Source organism: Chiroxiphia lanceolata, chromosome 1 (assembly GCF_009829145.1).
Source record: "Chiroxiphia lanceolata isolate bChiLan1 chromosome 1, bChiLan1.pri, whole genome shotgun sequence".
NCBI classification, from domain to species: domain Eukaryota; kingdom Metazoa; phylum Chordata; class Aves; order Passeriformes; family Pipridae; genus Chiroxiphia; species Chiroxiphia lanceolata.
This window is the reverse complement of record NC_045637.1, coordinates 32,426,077-32,448,748: the sequence shown is the minus strand read 5'-3', so window position 1 is coordinate 32,448,748 and position 22,672 is coordinate 32,426,077. Positions and strand designations below refer to the sequence as shown.

The 22,672-nt window shown below is 39.9% G+C and overlaps 1 protein-coding gene across 3 annotated transcripts in view; it reads left to right on the top strand.

The window, feature by feature from the left end:
- The first annotated feature begins 499 nt into the window (after positions 1–499).
- The window catches only part of CRISPLD1 (cysteine rich secretory protein LCCL domain containing 1), a 40,827-nt gene continuing 18,654 nt past the window's right edge, over positions 500–22,672 (top strand). For 2 of the 3 annotated variants that reach the window (XM_032710700.1, XM_032710691.1), the window contains exons 1-2: positions 500–647; positions 1,581–1,904. In XM_032710700.1, coding sequence (XP_032566591.1) covers positions 1,647–1,904 — 258 coding nt within the window. In that variant the 5' untranslated portion in view covers positions 500–647; positions 1,581–1,646. Of the gene's footprint in view, positions 648–1,580; positions 1,905–22,672 lie in introns of those variants that run through there. The other variant, XM_032710709.1, reaches the window with a different exon arrangement.

Sequence of the window (22,672 nt, the reverse complement as noted above, 5' to 3'; positions counted from 1 at the left end):
TCTCTTTGCTGTGTTTCAGCAGGAGCAGGCCAGCTTAGCATCCTCTCGCCAGCTGCCAAGGATGGAGGCGGCCGCGGACGGGGCCCCCCTCAACCTTTTCTGGGCAATAGCTTTTGCAGGACCGAGGCCAGCTTCTGGCTGAGGCTGCGGTCCCAGCCAGCCCTTGCAGCCCGCGGGACTCGAGGCATCGATCTCTCCGGGAGCTGGTGCTGGTTCCGCCGCCCCGGGGGTGAGGACGCGCTGTGCGGATGCCGGGGCGCGGGTGCGGGGGCCGGGGCGGGCGCGCTGCCCGGAGCGCGGCGCGTCCCGCCCCGCGGGTGCCGGGGAGGGGTGTCCGCCCCACGTCACCGCCGCCCGCGATAAATGCCCGGCGGGGCGGGAGCTGCGAGGAGAGGCGCGGAGCTCTTCGGAGCGGCGGTGGTGACGACCCAGAGGCCAGCGGGGGAGGCGGCGGCTGAGCGCAGCGGCAGCCCCCCGCCGCGGCTCCGCTGCCGGACACGTCCTTGACCGCCGCGCCGCTCCCGCCTCAGCGAGCGGGGCGAGGCCGTGCCCGCGCCCCCCGGCCCCGGCTCGACGCGGGCGTGGCGAGGAGGCGGGCGGCGGAGCGAAGCTGGCTGCGGGGAGAGCAGGCAGCCGTCGCCGGAGGGGTAAGGGCACTGGCGGGGGGCAGCATCCTCCCCGCAGCATCCTCCCCGCGGCGGCGGGAGGGCGGGGGGCGGCGGCAGGCAGACCCCGGGGCCGTGGGGCGCTCCGGTCCCAGGAGAGCGTGGCCGGTGCCGCCGGGTGCGGGCGGTGGCGGCGCGCTGGGGATAGCCCGGTCCTGCCCGTCCGCCTCTTTTTGTTCCCCTCCCAGCGGCTGGATCCTGTGTGGCGGGATTCGCGCGTGCTCGCCCAGGGTGTAGGAATGACCGCGGCTTTCCTACCTAAAGCGTTCAGTTACCTCGTAGGCGGTGTTGGGATACTGTATTCTTGGAGGTGGTGCTACTTTTTCTGATTGTTTCCAGTGCTTTCCTTTGTTTAGGGAATAGAATAACCCCATCTTCCCCCATTTTCTTGTCCGAGTTGAATACCTTTAGTTTCATCAGGTATTTTTTTGAAATCATAGAACAAAAGCTTTAATCAAAGTCATATTTCGAAATGCACCAAGAGGGGCTATTTTATAACAACTTTATTGTGGATTTCAAGTTTACACTTTGGTGATGAATGCAAGCCTTAAACTTCTTTTGTTCTTAAATTCCAATTTTGAGAGACCTTATCTGCAGTCTAATCTTCACTGATGTCTGGCTCCTTCGAAGTAGATATGAAAAGCATGCTTTTTGCATTCAGGCACTGAAATGGGCACACCAGTGTATTATATAAAACCACTTGAACAGAATGAGGTTCATAAGGTTGAAGATAACCTATCTTTCTGAATCAAGAGTGTGTACTTAATAGAGTAAAAAAAAGTAGCATCCTGCTTTCTCCCCCTAAAATAACAGTGACAAACCCTGTACAAACTACAGGGGTTTTTTTCTGTGTAAGTTCATACAGGCCAGTCCATCAGTCTACAAATTACATTACTGTCTCTTATGTATTTACAGCCAACAGACGTGGAAGAAAGACTTTGTCTTGGAGCTAACTCCTGACCATTTTTGAGATCATTCATCATGAAGTATGTAGTACAGGAATGGCTCAGAGTAACTATCTTGCTATTCATAGCTCAAACAGTTTCTGCAATGATTCTTCCCAATGCCACGCTCTTAGAGGAACTTTTGGAAAAGTACATGGATGAAGATGGTGAGTGGTGGATCGCCAAGCAGAGAGGGAAAAGGGCTATCACAGACAGTGATATGCAAAGTATCTTGGATCTTCATAATAAGTTACGGGGTCAGGTGTATCCACCAGCTTCCAATATGGAATATATGGTAAGGAAAAACTGATAGTGACATGCAGAAAGAAATGTTCTTAGTATAGTTACTATCACTTTATGAAACAGCATAATTTCAGTCTTAGTTTGCTTGTTTTCTCATTTAAAGCATATGTCACTTTTCTTTTTGTACAGAGATGAAATGTGAGATAAAAATGCATGTTTGTGGATCAAGTATCACGTTCTATTGATATTCATGCATTTAATCTCTCATAGCTCACTTAAATTTAAGTAGCAGTTCCTCAGTGTTAGGGGCCAATTTCCAAAACTGTGGTACTCAAAATAGTTGATTGTGACTGTGACCTAAGTTACCATCTGAGAAGAGTACTGAACTATGAAGTTTCAAAATAACATATATTCTTTCCCATGCTTCTAGGTCAGATGGAATTTCTGAGCTAAATGAGAGTCTTATAACAAGAAAGTCTTCTATTTAAATTGGCATGTGTTACTGGAGTCCTGCATGTTTCTGTGTTTAACAGATTAATAATGCAATACATAATTTCTGTTTGTATTTTTTTCTTTAGGAAGCCTCTATATTTGGATTATTATTATTAGCATTAAGTCTCTCATGTTTCTGAACTTTGATTTTATTCCATAGTTCAAGGCTAACTTTAGCTCTCCTTGCTAAGTAGATCAAATCAGGTCATGAGAGCTTTTAAGAAGTCCAGAGTTTTGACAAGAATGGGCAATTTTACTCGCATCAGCATCTTTTTCCTGTTTCCTTGTGGTGTATTATTTGTTTATCTATTCAAGCACCAGAGAAATAGCATTGCTATAGGTTGGGTTGTTTATATCAAATATTACACAGGTTTCATGATACTTTCTGTGACAGAGGTTTGTATTAACACACTTCAAGATGTAGATATCTTTCCCAGTCTGCACATATCCTTAAACTTCATTTCCTGTTGTGACTTTTTCAGACCTTGTTATAATAGAGGTTTACATTTTGTTCCCAGTAACTCAAGAAAAAGCTGTTAAGCCTTTTTGTAAAATAAGAATAGGGGAGACTATTGTTTTCCCATGTTAAAAGACTGCAAAACCTTTTTCTCAAGATTATGTGAAAGCATAGCTATGATTTTCAGTTATGTGCCTTTTTCCATTCCTAATGCCATTCTACATTTGCCTGTCTTATATATCTTGAAAAGAAGAATTTGGATTTAGTCATCACTGAAGTAAGCCTTTTGACAGCTCTATACTTCGAAGATTCCTCCTGCACTGCACACACTTTGGCTTAGACTCTGTTAGGTCTACATCTGGAACAAGTTTTTGTGGTTTTGTTGTTGTTTTTTCTGTGCTTTCCAATGACCCCTGAGCCAGAGTACAAGTAGCATGAAAAAGTGATTACCCAATTTTGATGTTGAGGATGTTATTCTGAACAGGACAGCAGCTTTCAAGAGGGTGGGATTCAATTTTGGCATAATATCCAAGGGAATAAGGGGTTGGGATGGGCAAGGGTTTGGGATATGTGAATGCGGAGGGTCTGTGTGAAGGGTCAGGTCAGAGGAACTCATGGGAAGGGCATGGAGAGAGGCTAAGAGTCTGGTCCAGAAGGCTGAGAAATCAGAGTTATGGAGGAAAGGAGCACTTGATGAATAGACATGGTTAGGGGAAGAACTGGGACTGTCTGTGCAGAGAAAATTTGGGATCAGAAGTTTGTGGAGGGAGGTTAAGAGGACAGAAATTTGCTAAGAGGCTATTTAAAAAGGCTTAACCTGTGAATGAGTGGGGAGGGAGATTGTATCTGGAGGAAGCAGGAGAGAGTCAGTCTTGGGAACTGAGAGAGGACAGTGGGAGCCACCTGCTTCTTGAACAGAAGGAGTAAAATCCTTCAGAACAGAAGGGTTTCTGATTGTTTGCACATATATTTTTATTATACAGTTTGTGATTTTCCTTTCAATGTCTTACCAAAGGTGAATTTCAGTCCTCCAGAACAGTAATAATAATACCCTAAATGTTTGCCTGATGTTTAGCAAACTAGATAAGTACAAATGAAACACTTTTGTCTACTTTTGGTGTGCTTTATTAGTATAGACATGCTGGCAAAAAAATCTCCTGCTATGGGCACAGTCCTGTCCCTCTGTACTAGTAAAAGTTCTCCTTATAAATACAGCTAGTTCTGCTTGGGGAAATGAAGTTTTATGGCTCACCAAATCTGAATGGAGGTGGTCAAGGTCCAGGTGCCTCACTTGTACAACTGTGTCTCTATTAGTCTGTCGTATAGTTGAGAAGTTTAGGATCTCCACTCTCTGAGTGGAGCTGGGAGAAGGAATGTGGGGGCTGTATGCTCTCATTGCACTGTTAGTCTGTAACATCTAAGGTAACCTAACAGGTGGCTCTGGCTGAAATGGTTCTGTCCTGCTCCTGCCAATAGAATGTACCAGAGTTGATAATGAGAGTGACCCAAGTACTTAAAGAATCAAGATTTTATATTTTAAAATTTACTTTTTTTTCCCAGTCTGAGTCATGAAGCTGGTTCCATACATGGCTGAATCAAATGAGTTCAGTGCTATAAAAGTTGCTGTAGCTAAGAAATGGGAGGGATGGAGAATCACACTTAGGGTAGGACAATCAGTTATATGACTTAACTTGCAAAGTCCAGCCTTATCTTTGAGATGAGGTCTCTCTATTAAAAAAAAAAAAATTAAAAGGTTGAATTACAGATATTCTGTACAGCTTTCTTTTATTTTATGCCTTATTTTACTTTATTGTGAGAAATAATTTTCTCAGTGATCACATAGCTTTCTTTTGAAGAATTGTGCTTCCCTTACTCGAAAACTGTTCTACCTGAAAAGCAGTTCCATTTTGTTTTCCTTCTCTGTCTGATATGGTTCTCCTGTTTTCCTTTTATTTCAAAGGAAACAAACCAAACTGTTGACAGTTATGGTATACTGCAAATTGATGTAGTTGTATTTATTTTCTTCACTTCCTAATAATTTCTAACACTCTTACTTTTTGACTGGCTGAATTAAAGCCAACATTTTTCATAGAGCTGTTCACAATGACTTTAAGACCTTTCTAATGTGCTATGAGGTCATTTACTACACTACAGTGTATATATAGTTGGCTGTAACCTCCAGCTGTGTCCTTATTATTTCATATGTGTTCACATTGAATGCTATCTATCATTTTGCTTCCAATCACTTAGTATTAATGAATTTCCCATCTTTATCTTGTATTTTTCCTATCTTGTTTTTAGCTATCTTAAGTAGTGAGTACTATCTTGCATTCCCTTTTCTGGGGCTGTTGTGATCAAGGTATACAGCAGAGGACAATGGACACATCTTGAAGGGAATTTGAAAAGTTATTTTGTATTCTTAAATCTTTTTACTGTCATTTACCACTTTTTTCTTTATCCCACGATAGCTTAATTTGATTTGTTTATTAATTTTTAAATAGCTTAGGAACTCTTGAAAATTTAACTGCATTTTAACCCTTTTCAACATGTTTTTGACACTTTCAAAGTCTAATATATTTGGGAAGAATTCATATTATCTATGTATTTCAATATTGTTTTTTAACTTATCCTATGAAATTGTCCCAACAGAAGTCAGTTTTTTGGTCTGCAGTTTCTCAGGATCTGCTAGAAGCTTTCTAAAATACTAACACCCATGTGCTGTTTTTTGTTACTGTGGTAATGAGGCCATTTTAAGAGAGAGAGTGTACCACACAGTAATTAAGAAGTTTCATGATCAAGTTTTTCCAGATTCTTCAAGGATATTGTCTGCTCCTGGCAATTTGATACTGTCAATATTTTCATTTTCAGCTAATGTTTAAGTCTCTTATGTGTCCTCTACCTCATCTTCTTTTTCTTTCTCTGTACAGAAGAATTCTGGTGAGAGATCCTGCTTAAGCTCATCTGTAGGGAACAGTAATGCAGCAAGTTCTGTTAACTCCTCTGCAGTGGCCTTATGACTGCATGTTAGATCATTTTTTCCTAGACCTCTTCCTTGAATGCTGAGAGAGTTTTTGGGTTGTCAACATTATGACTTAAATAGAAAAAAAAATATTTCTTGAGGTTATGATGAACAGTTTGTTATGAAAATGCATGGCAGACGTGTGCTGTATATTTGTTTGTCTGTATTGTTTCCTAGTAAAGAAAGGAGTAAGGAACATATTCATTTTGCTATGCATATGGATATAACAGCGCTGGAAAGAGAGCAAAGAGGGATGATGTTTCCCTGCTGCCTTTCTAAAGCACCCAAAGAGTACATAGCAGAGTGCTGTGTGAATTGTTATGCTTTCAACATTTCCCACCCTGGGCCATTGACACCAGCGTGGCCTTCACGCCATGTATGCACTTGGAGCACATCTGTATGGAAGAGATACTTGAGCTAGTACTGAAAACTGCAGCTGGCTGCTGCTGGCAGCGTTCAGTCTGACCAGATCAGGGAGCTGCTTTGGCTCTGATGTTCTGTGGCTGCTCAGGTGTCCCTCCTTGTTCCTCTCCTGTGTTGGAGCTGCCTGTGCCTGCCCAGCCTCCCTTGGCAAAGACCTGTCCTTTAAGGCAAAAATGGGAACCATTGTGCTTTGTCATATACTTGTCAATGGTTTGTTGTGGATTGATGTGGAAGGGTTCCCTTATTCTCTGTTATTCAGTTCAGGTAGAAAGGGATTTATTGCATATTAATAAATTCTTAGTAGATTGTAAAGTCTTAGTAATATTTGAAAAAAATGTTTTAGGCACCATAACCTACATTTTCCTAAACTCTTGATTTTTTTCTGATTTTGTAAGCATTCTTTGTTTATCATGGATTGAAATTGGAAAACCTCTTCCCCCCCCCCAATAATTTAATTGGTAACATTGCACCTTAATAAAAGTGAACCTATTAATGAAAACTTAGATCTGTTTTTCATGATCATTGCAATCAACACTTTAAAAATAGTCATTATTTGGATAGTGAAAGTTGTTAATTCCTTTGTATTCCAAACAGTTATACTTTGCAAAATAAAAGGATCCACCAAGGATAAAACTTAAAAAGTAACTTTGATTAATGAGTTTAGAATGTATTCTATTTTAAACCATTTTTTTCGTATTCATTCCTTGATTTCATGTGTGTTTTTCCAAACAAAGGAGTAAGTCAAATAGCTCATGCAAGATCCTCATTTCATGCCTGTGGAATTTGCTGTACTTAAAAGTGTTTGGGTTCCCAGCTTGACAGATAGCAGAACATTTCAACCTGCTATTTCTTGGCACAGAGCCACACACTGCATTTTGTAATTACTGTAATTGGAGAACATCAGTATCTTCTAGGGATACTATCCTCTGCTTATTTAATTATTTCTAGTGTTCTGGGAAGATTCTTCAGATAAATACATTGCAAAACCCATGTCTTGCTTCTATAAAGTTTTATTTTGGAAACCTTGTGAAGAAAATATAGTCTTCTATGGGTACTTTTAAAAAAATTCAGATTAGAATGTTTATTTGGTTCACAAAGTGGAAAAGTATATATTTATTCTTACTTTTTGTTGGTGTAATATCTCTGAAGGTGTTAGTTTCAAAACCTTGATAGTGATGTGTTGAATATAATTCCTTTCAAAACCATGACTGCCTTGTGACTTCTATGGGACCTTATATTTTGGAAGCCTTAAAGATTTGCCACTCCATTTCAGTAAGTTCAGGAACACTTCAGAAGAAGAAAATTAAGTAATTTGAGACCGTAAATATTTCTCATTTAGATTTTTTGTAATATTTCTGCAGGCAAATTCCTGCTATATTGAAATAGAAACCATTAAACTTTGGATCATTTGAACCCACTAATGGATAGAGCTTTTGAATGGATGATAGTAAAATGTTATTTATTGCATTGTAGTGACTCAGTAGGGAGTAAAATAATTTTTTTTGCTATTTTGCGATGCTTTTAGATTCTATGATTTGTTTTAAGTCTGGAAGTAGCAGTTTCTCTATATTTGTCTCTATCAGCTCCCAGCTGAGATTTTTTTGTCATATCCATTGTTCTTAGGAAAATTGAAACAGCGTTAGGAAATGTAAAGGAAGGCCTTTTAGTGGATGTACAAGTTTTGGTGAATTTTTATGTTCTGAAGTGCCCTGTTAAATTTCCTAGACCTTTCTGACAAAATGTTTGATGTCTCCATTTAGTGTATCTTATCCATCTTACCAAAACTCTTCAGGGATGCTTGGTTAAAAACAATTCCTGTTCCTTCTTGAGCAGAGGACTTTGGTTTGTGGAATTCCTTAAGTGGCTGAAGAGCACGTTGGGTGCCAAGAACAGAGCAGCTCTATTCAGTGTGAACCTGCCTGCTTTCCCTCTAGTTTTCCACTTTTCTGCTCCACTTCAAAGATTGGTGGAAGTGCTTCAGCTCCTTTGCCTCTGCTCAAAGGCTACTGACACTGCATCAAAGAACACAGTGACGTTGACTTATCCTCTTATTCTCTCTGGCAGTTTTAGCAAAGGATTGTGCAGTGTGAAGTGGCCAAGAAAAGAAGTGGATAAGTCCATGGTATGACTTTTATTGATGTAATGCCAACAACAACTAGGCAACTCCAAGTAAAGAAACTGAAAGTGGAAAGTAGCAGAAAGGCTCACTGTCTCAAAGTTTAAGGAAGCCTTCCCAAAATAAAATAATTAGCAACACAGGACAGACACTGTTCATCTTTTATTTTTGCTGTCAGAGAATTTCTTCAACCCCCATATCAAAAAAGCTCATGGAATATTAATCGGTAACAGCAGAATCAAAGCTTAAATACAAAATGTAAACTGAACACAGATATCATCAATGAGATTTATAAAAGTATCTCCGTGTAGTCTGTCATCTTCATGATATCTGCCTTGGAATCTTCCTTAACTTCTCACTTTATTGAAATGCTATATATGAATTTATGCTGTTATCTGTAAATATAATCATCAACCTTAGTTTTGGCATAAGTAGAATGACTATCATAGAAAAAAGTGTGATTCATTAAGAAGACTATTCTCCAGCCTTATAGAGAAGGACAAATTTCACTTTATTATGAAACAAGAAAAGTTTCTTAAAATGAGGTTGTTAAATCCAGAATTTGGCTGCCTGATAGATATTACAATATATTTGTCCTGAATTCCCTGTTGGATTTTCAAATGATCAGGCATTCCTTTAATACATTTTCAACTGTCTTTTTTTAGATTTTATTTGAACATATTTCTGACAGTAGTGCCAAGTCACATATGATCAATGGATGCTCTCTGGCAGCAAGTTCAATTCACTAATGTCAAATCACAGTGGTCATCTTTTAAAAGCATTTACTGTGACACATATTTGAGATACCGCAGCTAATTCCTGTTCAAAGCCCAGGAAATTCTGTAGCATCTCTAAACTGCTGTATGAAAGCAATCAGTTACAGCGAGTTTATCCTGGTAATCACTACCAGGATTTGAGGTAAGGACTTGTTCTCTGGTCAGTTTGTGATTAGCTATAAATATTTATAAATACTACTTGTAATGAATGTGTGTAATTCATAATTTGACAATGGATAAACTAGAGAAATCAAGATCAGCTTTTGTGCTGTTGATTCTCTTCCATTCCTATTAGAATATAGAAGTGAATGGATGATTTTTAGTCATGTTCTAATAGAAAGTCTTAATGCATTGCTTTTAAGAAGTAGCAAAGTAAATGCACTGTTTCAGAACACCTTGGAAAGTTGAATATTCCAGCGAGGTTTTTTTAACATGCTTAGAGTACACACAGAATTAAATGTGATTAGTCATGTCTGCTGGTTCCTATTCCTGGTTTTACTTTTTGAACACAAAAAGCTCAAACACATGAAGCTGTAATAGGGACATATTTCTAAATATTGGTGCAATTTTTTCAGTGTTTGGGAACAATATTTTTGGCCTTATACTGCTTTCCTGTTTCCAGGCAAAAGCCACAGTTTTCCTGCTTTTTACTCTTTTCCAAAAGAGTAGCTGAAACCTCAAGGTCTATTCAGGGATCTCTGCCCGGTTTAAAGCTTTATAAACTCCAGTCTGCCACATGGTAGCATGTAGGTTCCTTTACCATTTCTTTTCTACATAGGTAGTAGTTCTGCAGCAGAAAATGGATGTCTAACTTTATTGGCAGAGAAAAGTTGGGCAATTTTAGCTATTCTCTTTTTGTCCTTAAAGGACTCAGTTGAATGCAAGTTACTTACTTTTCAGATGTGTTCATTATCATTAGTTTCCATGAACTTCCTTCAGCAGCTTTGTACTGATGAAAATGCCTCACCTAAGCATGACTGAAAGACCAGCAGATGAAAACTGCCAATGTCTGTTTATTAAGAAGAGATCATGTTAAACCAATCTATTTTACTTTTTTAATGACCCACTAATTAACCAGAATAGTGTATCAGAAGGAATTAGTAATAATTAGTAATTAAATGTCGTGTTTTGACTCTGGAAAGTTCTTGACACTCTCTTCCCCTGACATTTTTGTGACAGAAATTGACCAGAAGCTCCCTATTAAATAGGCGGAAGATTGAAAGTGTTGATGCTGTTGGAGCCCATTCAGTTTTTGGTTAAGCACTTGGGTTTTGACTTGTCTGAGCAAAGAATACACATGAAAACTGCAATATATCTGCATACGTAATATATATAATATGGGCACAGCATGGTGTTGTTTCAGGGAACATGATCAAAATTAGAACCTGAAAAATAGAAGTCATGACCTGGAATCAACATGGTGAAGTTTAACTGCAAGATATGGAATAAGGAAGAAATCAAACAGGTAACATACAAGGGATAAAATGTAGAGATGAAACTACAATAAGAAGATACAGGGGTTGCACTGAATTTAAAAATAATATGAGGGAGCAATCTTTGAAAGGAGACTTCTGTGTGTGAAACTGATGAGACCTTGCCTGAAATGCAATGTCTGTTTCTGGTAATTTTTTAAGAATGGTGTAGCCATTCTAGAGAGAATGAAAGAGATTAATGAGATTGATTATAAAGACAGAATATGTCTTTATGAAATGATTGAAGGAATGAAGCAGCTGAATTTCATTAATCTTGGAAATAAATAAAGGTTGTTAGAGGACAGAGAGTGATTTCCTCTTTCTTGGCAAAAAACATCAGCTAGCATTGTAGGGCAGGAGATTTACGTTGCATACCAAGGAAATCCTCTTTACTTTTACAGTGATAAAACTCCAGAAGAAAATTACAGTAAATATTATTCTGAAAATACTGTTACTAATTTTAATTTATAAAAATGTGGATAATACACGTATATTTGGCTCAGTGGAAGAGTCTAGATAGACTACAGTCAGGATCAGTCTCCTGAAGTAATTTTCAACTGTACCTCTGTCATTCTGTGTTGATGCCATGCAGGTGATTTCTAGTTCTTAACTGTATTTCTGGCATATTTGCTCATGGCATTTCTGATTCCATGTTTCATCTTTCCTTTTTTTCCTTCTCAGTGTCATTAGTCTTAAAGAATACAGTGGATTCTTTTAAAAAGTAAATAAATACCCATACTGTACTGTGGTATTTACTTTCCTACTCTTTCCCTATATTTAGAATGTATACAGCAATGAGGTATTTATCCTATGCCATGGTAAATGTTTACTTTCAGTGGTGCCCACTGTACTTACTTTTCCATCTTTACTGAGCTTAAATTTTAGCACTTCTTTAATTTCAATGTAGTCTAATTCCATATGATTATTTCTGCCTTCCAACATATATGAACATCTCTCTCCAATTAAAGCGTTATCACTGGGGGTTTTTTATTAGTATTATTTTTAATGGAAAATGGTTTTTGAGCTCCTGGACTTTGCAGTTCTGTTGCAACACCATTTGGTGTAATTAGTGGACTCCTATGCTGGTGCAGCTTGGGTGAGAATACACTTTTGATTTAACCCTTGCACAACACAAATGGTGGGATTCATCTCAACAAGGTTTTGATGTCTGTGCTGTAAATGTCTGCATTTGAGAAAAATGAGAATTGTCAACACACAGTTTATCTCGGTTAAAGGTGGGTAGCTAAAATTATCTCCCTCTATAGGTGCTTATTGGTCTGTGTAACTGCAAAGATAATTTGGATGATTGTCTCAGATGTAGGTATCTGATTTAAGACTGTTTAAATTCAGGGGAGGTTAATCCCACCCCATGTAATTGATTTGGCTCTTGATGAATTTTAGTTTAAGCTTTGGTAACCTTAACAAAACATCAGTTCCTCCATAAGCAAGCAGAACATTGGTTTCAGTCTACGTGCTACTTGAACCCCGTGTTTACAGTTTAAATACCCCAGTTTTTTGTCCAGTCTGTGAAGTTAAACTAGCAGTAGTTGTGGCTTATTTTAATGTCATCTGTTGTAAACTAGAAGCAGTCAGAAGATCCATATTGTATGTAACATCATATCACTGCTGCAAAACGTAACCTCCTAGGGTAGAGGTAGAGTTGGCAGCTGGAGGCAGTAACTGCTTCTATGGTTCAGTTTAACCTGCCACCTGAGTTTTAGCTTCGGCCAGTCTGGTGTATTAGAACATTTGTGAAACGCTGATAGTGGCATATCTGCGTGAGTGTCTTTGATTGTGCACTAGGTTTTAACAGGAGTCTGATGAAAGTAATGGTTGTGTTGGCAAGTGTTGTGGTGCAATTGGAACACATCTGTAGAGTAAAAGAATTGATGCTGAGAGCCTGACATTCTTGGTCTCTGCATTTCAGGGGGGCTTATTTTGAGCTAGTTCTTTCTGTGTGGACTGAATACCCATGAACAGCTGCAAAGTGCACTCCTGGAGCACAACTACTGGCATTTTATTTGGAAAGAATCCGGTTTGTACTCCAGGAGTGCTCTGTTGTACACATTAATTTGGAGTGATCAGGATTTTAATTTCAAAAGCACATTGCTGATCCAAATTTTTAAAAAGAAAACCTGCAAAACTAATCCACTTTGAATTCAGTCATGGTGATGTTGCAACCCAGCCTAAATGATCAGGTTCATTTTCTGAATGCTGGTGTCACGAAAAATAATATTTTAGATAGTAGATCTGTGTGAATTCTAAGAAATTCAGCAGAAATGGCATTAATAATCATGATACTCAGATGATACAAAAGTTGTTTTCCAAAGCTGGAACAGGAAGACACTGAAAAAGTATACAACCCTTGTGAGACTGTAAGGCTAAAGTATGCAGAGCTGAAAGTTTTCTTCTCTTACTGTAAAATAGATACTTAGAGGGGCTGGTAAGTTTAGTTCCTGCTCTATATAGTGGATCAAATATAAGTTTGAAATAAATAGGAGTTTATTGTGTAGGTATAATGTTTTGGATAGCAGAAGCGTCTGAGATATGGACCACGCAATCTTGTCGGTGGTAGGCTCTTCAGAGTAGATGATGAAGTCAGAGCAGTAGTGAGCCTTGAACTGGGTTGTTTTGTGTGTGAATGAATTATACCATCACAACAATGATACATTAAAAGTTAATGTAGACCATATTGTCACACAGGAGTAGACAAGTGTAAAAGGGAGGTGGTTATGTCAGTAACTTTCTACAGAGAAAGATAAGTCTCTTTGGATCTTTAAAGAGGTAAGATAATGGGATCAAGTTTTCATAGACTGAAATTTCACATTTCAATGGGTCATCACTTGTTATTTCCTGTAGCTTTGGTGAACAATTATTTATGTATGCAGATGGCTAGAAAGCACTGAAGCAAAGGCCATCTTGAAAGTTTTACTCAGGGAAAATTTAGTTTATGAGCCAGAAAGCTATATTTGTCATGATAACTCAGTATTCAGTAGTACCATGAAAGAAACTATGGCCCGGATAGATTGAGGAGCACAAAATGATACAGCATATACCATTTTCTTCGACTTTTCTTGTATTGATTTGCAACTGTCTTGCCCTCTTTTTTCTTCAAAGCAGAGAAGTACAACATGAATTTCTTAAGTTTTGTGCTGTTGTGATCTTGCTCTACATGAGAGGGAGGGAAAGAGAGGTACATAGCTTGGTAGCTACAACCGCTTTGACATCATGATCACTGATGAACAAGAGGAAAAAAACCCTCTGTAGTTCCTTCCTGTTTCTGCAATAGCAGTGTGTCTTCCCATTGCTAGGTAACATCTTTTGGTCTTTATAATTGACATCAGTGAGTGGTCTTCTCTTGAAAGTAAAAACGAGATTTGGAAAGTGGAAGAACATTTTTCAATTTAAGACATACTAGCAACTCCTTTTAGGAATAGCTTCAAGTAGGTTTATGTTGCTGAACAGTTTGTGATATTTTCAGTGTCTGCCTATTTCAGTGTAGAAAGCCAACCCAGATGATGATTCCTTATATAAAAGGTAGACCTCGTGTAGTTTTCCAGCAATGTGAGGAGCACTTTTTCTTGATAAACAGGTTGAAATTACCTTGCATGTAGTGCCAAACAACTGCCAGTGAAAATGCTTGTCAGACCTGGGAATCAGCTGCCTAGTTGCAGTTCCATCTTCTTGTGCTCCCATTACTACCCTGTATTTACCAAAGAAATCTGATAGTGCAAAGACATTGAAATCTGGTCATGTACACACCTACATTTCAAAAGATCATAGTAACCCTTTTTGTGAAAACAAGCAACTTTCTGTATTTTTAAGTAACAGTGTTTGAAGATTTAATTCATCCTTTATCAAACAGAAGGATCCTTGCCTATAGCTATGCAGAGATTTCTTTTAAACTTTACTATTTGTTTCAAAGAGTTGTTTTAGAATTGCCTGTGGTGTAAATTTGTGAAGTTCCAACTGCTGCTGAGTATTGTGGAAGAACCTTCTGAATTAAGCTTAAAGCTTTGGAATTAGGTCAGCTCAGTATATAGTAGCCAGATTTGAATATCACTATTAACATTGTGATTAAAGTATGAGAAATGCTTACTTTTGGTAGGATGTAAAATAGCTGTGTTGCAGTGACTCTTCATATTCTTCCATTTTTATTCTAGCTTCTTTTAAAGTGCCAAGCATTTTGACATTTTAAAGTTCACTAATTAATTTTTATATTTGTTTAAAGTTCTTCATTGTGTAACTTGCTCTGAATGAAGATTTTTACATGTTTTTTTGTAAACCTTTCTTTATACATTTGCTTTCCTCCATTTATCTCTTTTCTTCCCTGCTTTAAGGAGGAAGGAAACACTGGGAGAACAAAAACCTTTTGAATTTTATGAAATGACACATGAAAACATAGGTGTTTAATCTTTCTTTGTATATGGAGATGCTTTCATTGTTTGAAGCCAAAAGCCATCATGTAAGTGAAACAAGGGAATGCTATTAAAAACACAAGAATAACACTTTTATTCCAGTAAAGAGATATGTTTTAAATACTTGTGCAGATTATTTTACATGTTTGTTTCTTTTAGCCTGCTATGTGAGCAAGCACAAAATGAAAATGTAAATGCATTACATTTAGTGCTCATCTGACAGGATTGGTATGAAAAGCCTTAAAAAAAAAGTCTCTTAATCCTTAGAATTAAGATACGCAGTTTTTCTTCATATAACTTCAATTAGAATAATAAATTTAGGGGGGGGAAATTTGGATCTCCTGTTTTAATTACTGAAAGAGAAGGACAAAATTCAAGGTGGCATCACTAATATAAAGCAGCTTCTTCCTGTTCTTGATCCCATCCCTGAAGCAATGATTAGGGCACGTTAACAAAGAAGTAGAAAATCTTTCAAATTGTTTAAGTTCCAACTACGTGTAACTGTAGAAGTGACCTTGAAAAATACCTTTAAGCTATTCTTCTCTATATTAGCTGTGATATGAGATTTCAGGCTGACACATTTCTTGTACAAGTTTTTAATTTGTTTTCAGAAATTTCGTGCATGTTCATAACGTTATTAACACCCGTGTACAATTTTTGCATCACTGGACTAGTCAGATATAAATTTAAGATAAAGTTTTTCAAGTAATTGCTTCAGGGATTAGGATATCAGTTACAGCATCAGAAAACTGGTAAAGTTGGAAGAGACCACAGAGTGTCATTTGGTTCAATCTCCCTGCTCAAGCAGGATCATCCCCACTGATAAATAAGTTAAACAATACTGGGCCCATTATTAATCCTTTGGAGGACACCACTAATGACAGAACTCCAACTAGACCCTGTGCCACTGATTACAACTGTCTGGGATCTGCTGTTCAGCGAGTTCTCAATTCACTTCACTGTCCACTCATCCAACCCACACTTCTTGGGTTTGCATACGAGGATATTGTAAGAGACAGTGTTAAAAGCCTTGCTGAAATCAAGGTAGACAATATCCAGGGCTGTGCCCTCAGCCATCCAGGTAGTTGTTTCATCACAGAAGGCAATCAAGTTGGTCAAGCGGGATTTACCTTTAGTGAATCCATGCTGACTACTCCTAATCACCTCCTTGTCATCCATGTGGATAGAGATGGCTTTGAGAATGGAGCACTCCATTGCCTTTCCAGCTATTGAGGTGAGGCTGACCATTCTGTAGTTCCTTGGATCCTCCTTGCACTTTCTGAAGACTTGAGGTGACATTTGCTTTCTTCCAGTCCTCAGGCACCTCTCCTGGTCTCCATGACCTCTCAAAGATGATTGTGAGCAGCCTCACTATGGTGTGTGCCAGGTCTCTCAGCACTTGTGGATGCATCCCATCAGAGCACATTGAGTTCTGGATGTCAAGTTTGCCTAGGTGTTCTCTAACTCAATCCTGCTTAACCAAGGGAAAGTCTTCCTTCCAGCATTCCTGGATCAGAAATTCCTGAGGGCTGGTCTTGTCAGTGAAGTCCAATGCAAAGGCAGCATTCAGTAACTCTGCCTTCTCTGCATACTCTGTTACCAGGGTCCCCCTCCATTTATTAATAGGCCTACATTATCCTTTGTTTTCCTTTTGCTACTGATGTATTTGAAGAAGCCCTTCTTGTTGTCCTTCACATCCTTGGCCAGATTTAATTGCAGACAGGCCTTGGCCTTCCTTGTCTCATTTCTGCTTACTCTGACAACATCTCTAAATTCATTCCAAGTGGCCTGACCCTGCTTCCATCTCCTGTGTATTTCCTGGCTATGCTTGAGTATTGACAGGAGTTCTTTGTTCATGAATGCAGGGCTCTTTCCCCTTTGCCTGATTTCTTGCTCGTTGGGATGCATTGGTCTTGAGCCTGAAGGAAGTGATCCTTGAATATCAAGGATATTAAAAATCATTAGAGTGATCCTGGAGATTGAGAAACTTTTTCATTTCTACGTCAATTTATGTTGTGTCTTCTGTCTTGGTAGGGCCTGGAGACCCAAGTAACTGTGGCATCTAAACTCTTCTACCTTTTTTGTTTTCTGTGGCTGTAGGTGGTTAGCGGTATTTTATTCCCACTTTTTCTTTAAAGGCTTTGGTAATCACGAAAGTGACTTGAATCTCTGTCTAGAAAGTTCTTTTGAACTGGGACATTGTTACAGAATGTTTCATAAATTTGATGTACTTTGCAGAGGTTTTATTTTAGTTCTAACTTCTGTGACAGACACTTCAGGAAGTAGTGGCTTTGAGAAAATGAATACTGCACTTGAAGAGATGTTTCCTATGTGCAGTTTACACTTGACAGATTTTTTATGTCTGAATATGCAATGCTTTTGATATTTACTCCATCACATCTCAAAACAATTCTGAAATGATTAAAATGAGAAAGAAATTAAGCTATATCTTGGTAATCATAAATGAGGCTGTTTCAAGGAAAGTGCGTTATGATGAGACTCACCTCACCATAAATTGTAGGACAAATTTAAACTCTATAACCTAAGAAGAATTAGGGTGATTGCATCATGATGAACCTTAAGCTATGACATCTTTCCCTGAATTAAGCGTGCCAATTCCTACCTGAAATAATCTTGCATGTATAACCCCATTCATGAAGAAAGTGGAGTTGGTTCTTTGGCTCATACACCAACCTTTTCTGGAGTCGGGAATGACTGTGCAATGGACAGAAATATCCAAACACCTCAAACTCCTCATTGCTGATATTGTCTCCTGCACTATGCTTTCTGTGAAGAGCCTGAGACTGTCTGCTCAGGCGTGAATATTTCTTTGCTGCAGCTAAGATTATGGCCTAGAAACTTGAAAGTCTGCTTATCTCTGGCTAGGTAAGCAGGGTAAAGGGAGTAAAGACAGTATTTTATACTGTGGATGAAGGCAGAGAAACAGTTAAAGAAGACGGAACTTTCTTTAAAGACCATATCCAATTTCAACAGCACTTGGAGCGTGGGTGTTCATCTGTCAAGAGGATTAACGGTGAATTTAAGTTTTTCATCAAAAAGCTATTCTTGCAGAGTTCTGGATAACTCTGTCATGCGTAGCTATCATCACTCTTTAAAAGAAAATTTTGTTAAAGATAACGACTTCAGTAGCTTGAAGAATTGATTCAAGCAGCTAAAATTGATTGGCTAGCTCTAATCTTAAAAAAAAAAATCATTATTTCAGTTAAAATAGCTGCATAAAATATTTTTAAACTTATGTGGTGAAAAAATGGAACAGTAGAGCCTCTAACCATGGCTTCTGTTTTAAGAGTCGAAAATGTGAGAAGATGCTTTACAAGAGAATATGTAGTGGCCTTTGAAGCTCATCAGAGCTATAAGAAATTGTAGCTAGCCTTTGAAGTGCGAAGTTCTAAAATTGAGCAGGTGCCCAAATTTTGATCTACTGTGGTGGGTTGACCCCAGCCAGATACCAGGTACCCACTAAAGCCACTCTCTCACCCTCCCTCTGCAACTAGACAGAGGAGAGAGAAAAAAAAACCAGCTAAGGATTCATGACTAGAGATAAGAGCTTGGAGAGGTCAGTGATTGATTACCTTCATGGGCAAAGCAAGACTCAAAATGGGGATAATACCTATATTTATTACTAACAGGATAAGAGCCAAAGAGTGAGAAATAAAACAGTCTTAAAAACATCTTTCCTCCCCCCTTCCTTCGTTGTTCTCTCTCCTCCCCCAGCGGTGCAGGGGGACAGGGAATGGGGGTTGCAGTCAGTTGTTGTTTCTGCCACTGCTCAGGGAGAGGAGTCCTTCCCCTGCTCCCGTGGGGTCCCTCCCATGGGAGACAGTCCTTGATGGACCTCTCCAGCGTGAGTCCATCCCTCGGGCAGCAGCTCTTCCCAAACTGCTGTCCCGTGGGTCACTCCTCCATGGAGTGCAGTCCTTCATGAATGAGTTGTACTGACATGGGTACTCCACAGGGGCCACAAGTCCTACCCTGGAAAAGCCTGCTCCATCGTGGGCTTCTATCTCCATGAGCCACAGGTCTCTGGCAGGACCCTGCTCCATCCTGGGCCTCCCACAGGGTCACAGCCTCCTTCATGCATCCACCTGCTCCAGCATGGGCTCCTCCATGGGCTGCAGGTGGGTCTCTGCACCCGGATGGTCCTCCATGGGCTGCAGGGGCACAGCTGCTCCACCATTGTCTGCACCACAGGGTGCAGGGGCCTCAGCTCCGGCACCTGGAGCACCTCCTGCTCCTCCTTCTGCAGTGACCTTAGTGTCTCTGTTGTTATTCCCATGTTCTCACTCCACTCTTCCCTGGCTGGAATTTCTTCTACGCAACAATCTTCTTTTCTTAAATATGTTATCATAGAGGCATTACTGTTACTTCTAATTGGCTTGGCCCAATCCTGGAGCCAGCTGGCATTGGCTCCACGGGACAGAGGAAGCTTCTAGCAGCTTCTAACAGAAGCCACCCCTGTAGCCCCCCTGCTACCAAAACCCAGCAACAGAAACCCACTACATTCCACTCCTCACCTCTGTGAGTCACATATTTAAGAATTTTAAATTTCACATTCATCACACAACCTTCCCTTACATAAACAAAAGAAATAACAACCTACCAAAACAGAATATAATGAAAACTCCCTGCCAAAAATCAAAATAACATCACCAAACACCAAACTTAAGTGAACAATTTACACAAAATCCACCCCTTGTACCTTTACCACAATTTCAGCAAAAATTCCCCACAATCATTTCATTCTCTAACAGTATTCAATACATGTTTTGCTCGTTACCTCTCCCAGTTACTATCCTTATCTCAAAATCCTCATGACTTCCCCGTACAGGCCACCAAAAAGCCTGTAGGTGTTACAGTCCGAGTCCTTGTCTCAACCAGAGTGTCCTTCATTACGGTTTGGGTCCCTGCCTCCACTGCAGTCTTCTGAGAGTATTGATCTGTGGCTTGATAAGCACAGGCCAGACTCCAGTACAGGGCAAGAAGCTGTTGGTTTTGATTGGGGTAGGCAAGGCACCCTTCCATGAGGTGATGTGTCAGTTTGCTAGGGTTGAATACCCATCAGGTGTGAAGTCCCAGGTAATGGGAGGTGTCAAACACCCTAGGAATCCTTCCACACTCCCTGCCACCCAGGAACTCGGCCCCTCAGGGCACATCCCAATATATTACCACCTAAAGTTTGTTTTCTCCTACACCAAGATAACACTACATTCCACAAACTCCATAATGTTCTGACAGTATTGGTTAGTAGCATTAACATTACTAAACAGCTCACATAAGGATTAGCAAGGAGCATGGGTGACTTCATTATAAAGCCATTTATATCAAAGTCAGGAAGGGGGGGAAGGTTGTATTCCTCCGTCAGTCTCAAATAGTTCCCCAGAAGACAACTCCCTCAGCATAGAAAGGCCATTAGTACAAAAGCAGGGTGCAGAGCCATTGTTTATATTAGTATGTTCCCGAAACTAGCAAAGTAAAGCTATAAGCTTCTTGTGCCCCACGACTGGGCTCCAAAAAGGACTGTGGTGGGGTGACCTTGGCTGAGTGCCAGGTGCCCACCCAGCTGCTCTATCCCTCCCCTTCCCAGCCGGACAGGGTAGAGAGTAAGGTGGGAAAAGAAAACAACACAAATCGTGGGTTGCGATAAGACAGTCTATGCAAAAAAGAAAGCAAAAGCAGCGTATACACGCATAAAGCAGAAGCCAGCAGTTAATCTCTACTTCCCATAAGCGGCGATGGTTGGCCACTTCTCTGAGAAGCAGGGCTCCAGCACGCACAGCGGTTGTCAGCAGGCAGCCATCAGAGACAGTGAGTGCCTCCAGTCCTGCTCCTTTCCTCAGGTTTTATATCTGGGTTGATGTCCTGTGGTATGGAATATCCCCTTGGTCAGTGTGGGTCAGCTGGCCTACTCCTCCCAGGATCTCGCCCTCGATTGAAGAAGGAATGTTACAGTGCTGTGCTCAGCAGTAGCCAAAACATGGGTGTGTTATCAACACTCCTCTAGCTACCAATCCAGAGCATGGCACTGTGAGGGCTACTATGGGGAAATAAATTCTGGCTCAGCCAGACCCACCGCATCCATCATAAGTCTAATTTACTCTAAAGTTGCATTTCAGAGTCTAGTTGGTAAAACCATTCTTAACAGCAATTATTTGGGAAATATGTTAACTTTATGACTTGTTCATGCTCAGAGCTGAATCTACATATTATGAGATTTTGAACTGACTTAATGTCATACAATATATATGACAAAACCAAACTGTAGTGGCTTTTGTTTTAAAATTTTATGATCTTGTAATTTCATGATAGAATGATGAAGCAACGGTACTACAATCTATAAGAACAAAATATGTATGTGGAGGAAGTATGTTAACCTTCGTGTTTTTTTACAATGGGTGCAGAAGGGAGAAGAACTATTTATGATAGTGTGACAACAAAAGGGAAGAGGAAAAGATTTATGCAAACTGTCATATAAAATTTTGTGATTTAAGATTAGAATGTTTCCTTATGAAGATTAAAGAATGCTGGAGTTTATGATATCAAAGTACTGGCCCAGAAGGGTGAATAGAAAATTCTTACTGTTTTCTAAAATTAGTGGGCTTTGTATCCAAAGGTGGATTAAAAGATTTATTCTGTTGTTATTATACTGTTTGAGTAATTCTGTCAAAATAAATATTGCATTTTGGAAGTCAAAATGTACCCTGTAAGTTTCTTACTTGCTGATGATTGCCAGCTAGTTGAGGGAGGTGATTGTCCTGCTCTGCTCTGTGCTTTTGTGGCCTCACCTTGAATACTGAGTGCAGTTTTGGTCACTGCAATATAAGAAACATACCGAGCTATTGGAGAGTGTCCAAAGGAGGGCAACGAAGATGGGGAAGGGTCTCAAGGGGAAGATGTATGAGGAGCGGCTGAGGTCACTTGGTCAGTTCAGCCTGGAGAAGAGGAGACTGAAGGGAGACCTCATTGCAGTCTGCGACTTCCTTGTGAGGGGAAGAGGAGGGGCAGGCACTGATCTCTTCTCTGTGGTGACCAGTGACTGGATCTGAGGGAATGGCCTGAAGTTGTGTCAGGGGAGGTTTAGGTTGGATATTAGAAAAACGTTCTTCAGCCAGAGGGTGGTTGGGTGCTGGAACAGGGAAGTGGTCACAGCACCAGGCCTGACAGAGTTCAAGAACCATTTGGATGATACTCTGGGGCACCTGGTGTGACTCTTGGGGATGGTCCTGTGTAGGGCTGGGACTTGAACTCAGTGATCCTTGTGGATCTCTTCCAACTCGACATATTCTGTGATTCTGTGTGATTGTATGATAATAATAAGACAGAATGGAATGCAATACATTGGAGACTTCTGAAGAAGAGAAGCAAGAACAGATATTCTACGATTAAATTGAGTGATATAATGATGGTCTTATATAACCAAGGACATATTTGGTTTTAATGGGTAATCTGATTAATAACATGAAACCTGCATGTCAAAATCAATAGAAAAATAAATTTTAGTATGTGTAATTTGTCTGTTATATTTGTGTAATCTTTGGCTGTGTTAAGGAGTTTTCTACCTTTCATCTGTGCCAAAAATTTGTAGAAATGATCTCCAGTGGCTGCATGGGAATTTGGATCTGGAAATAT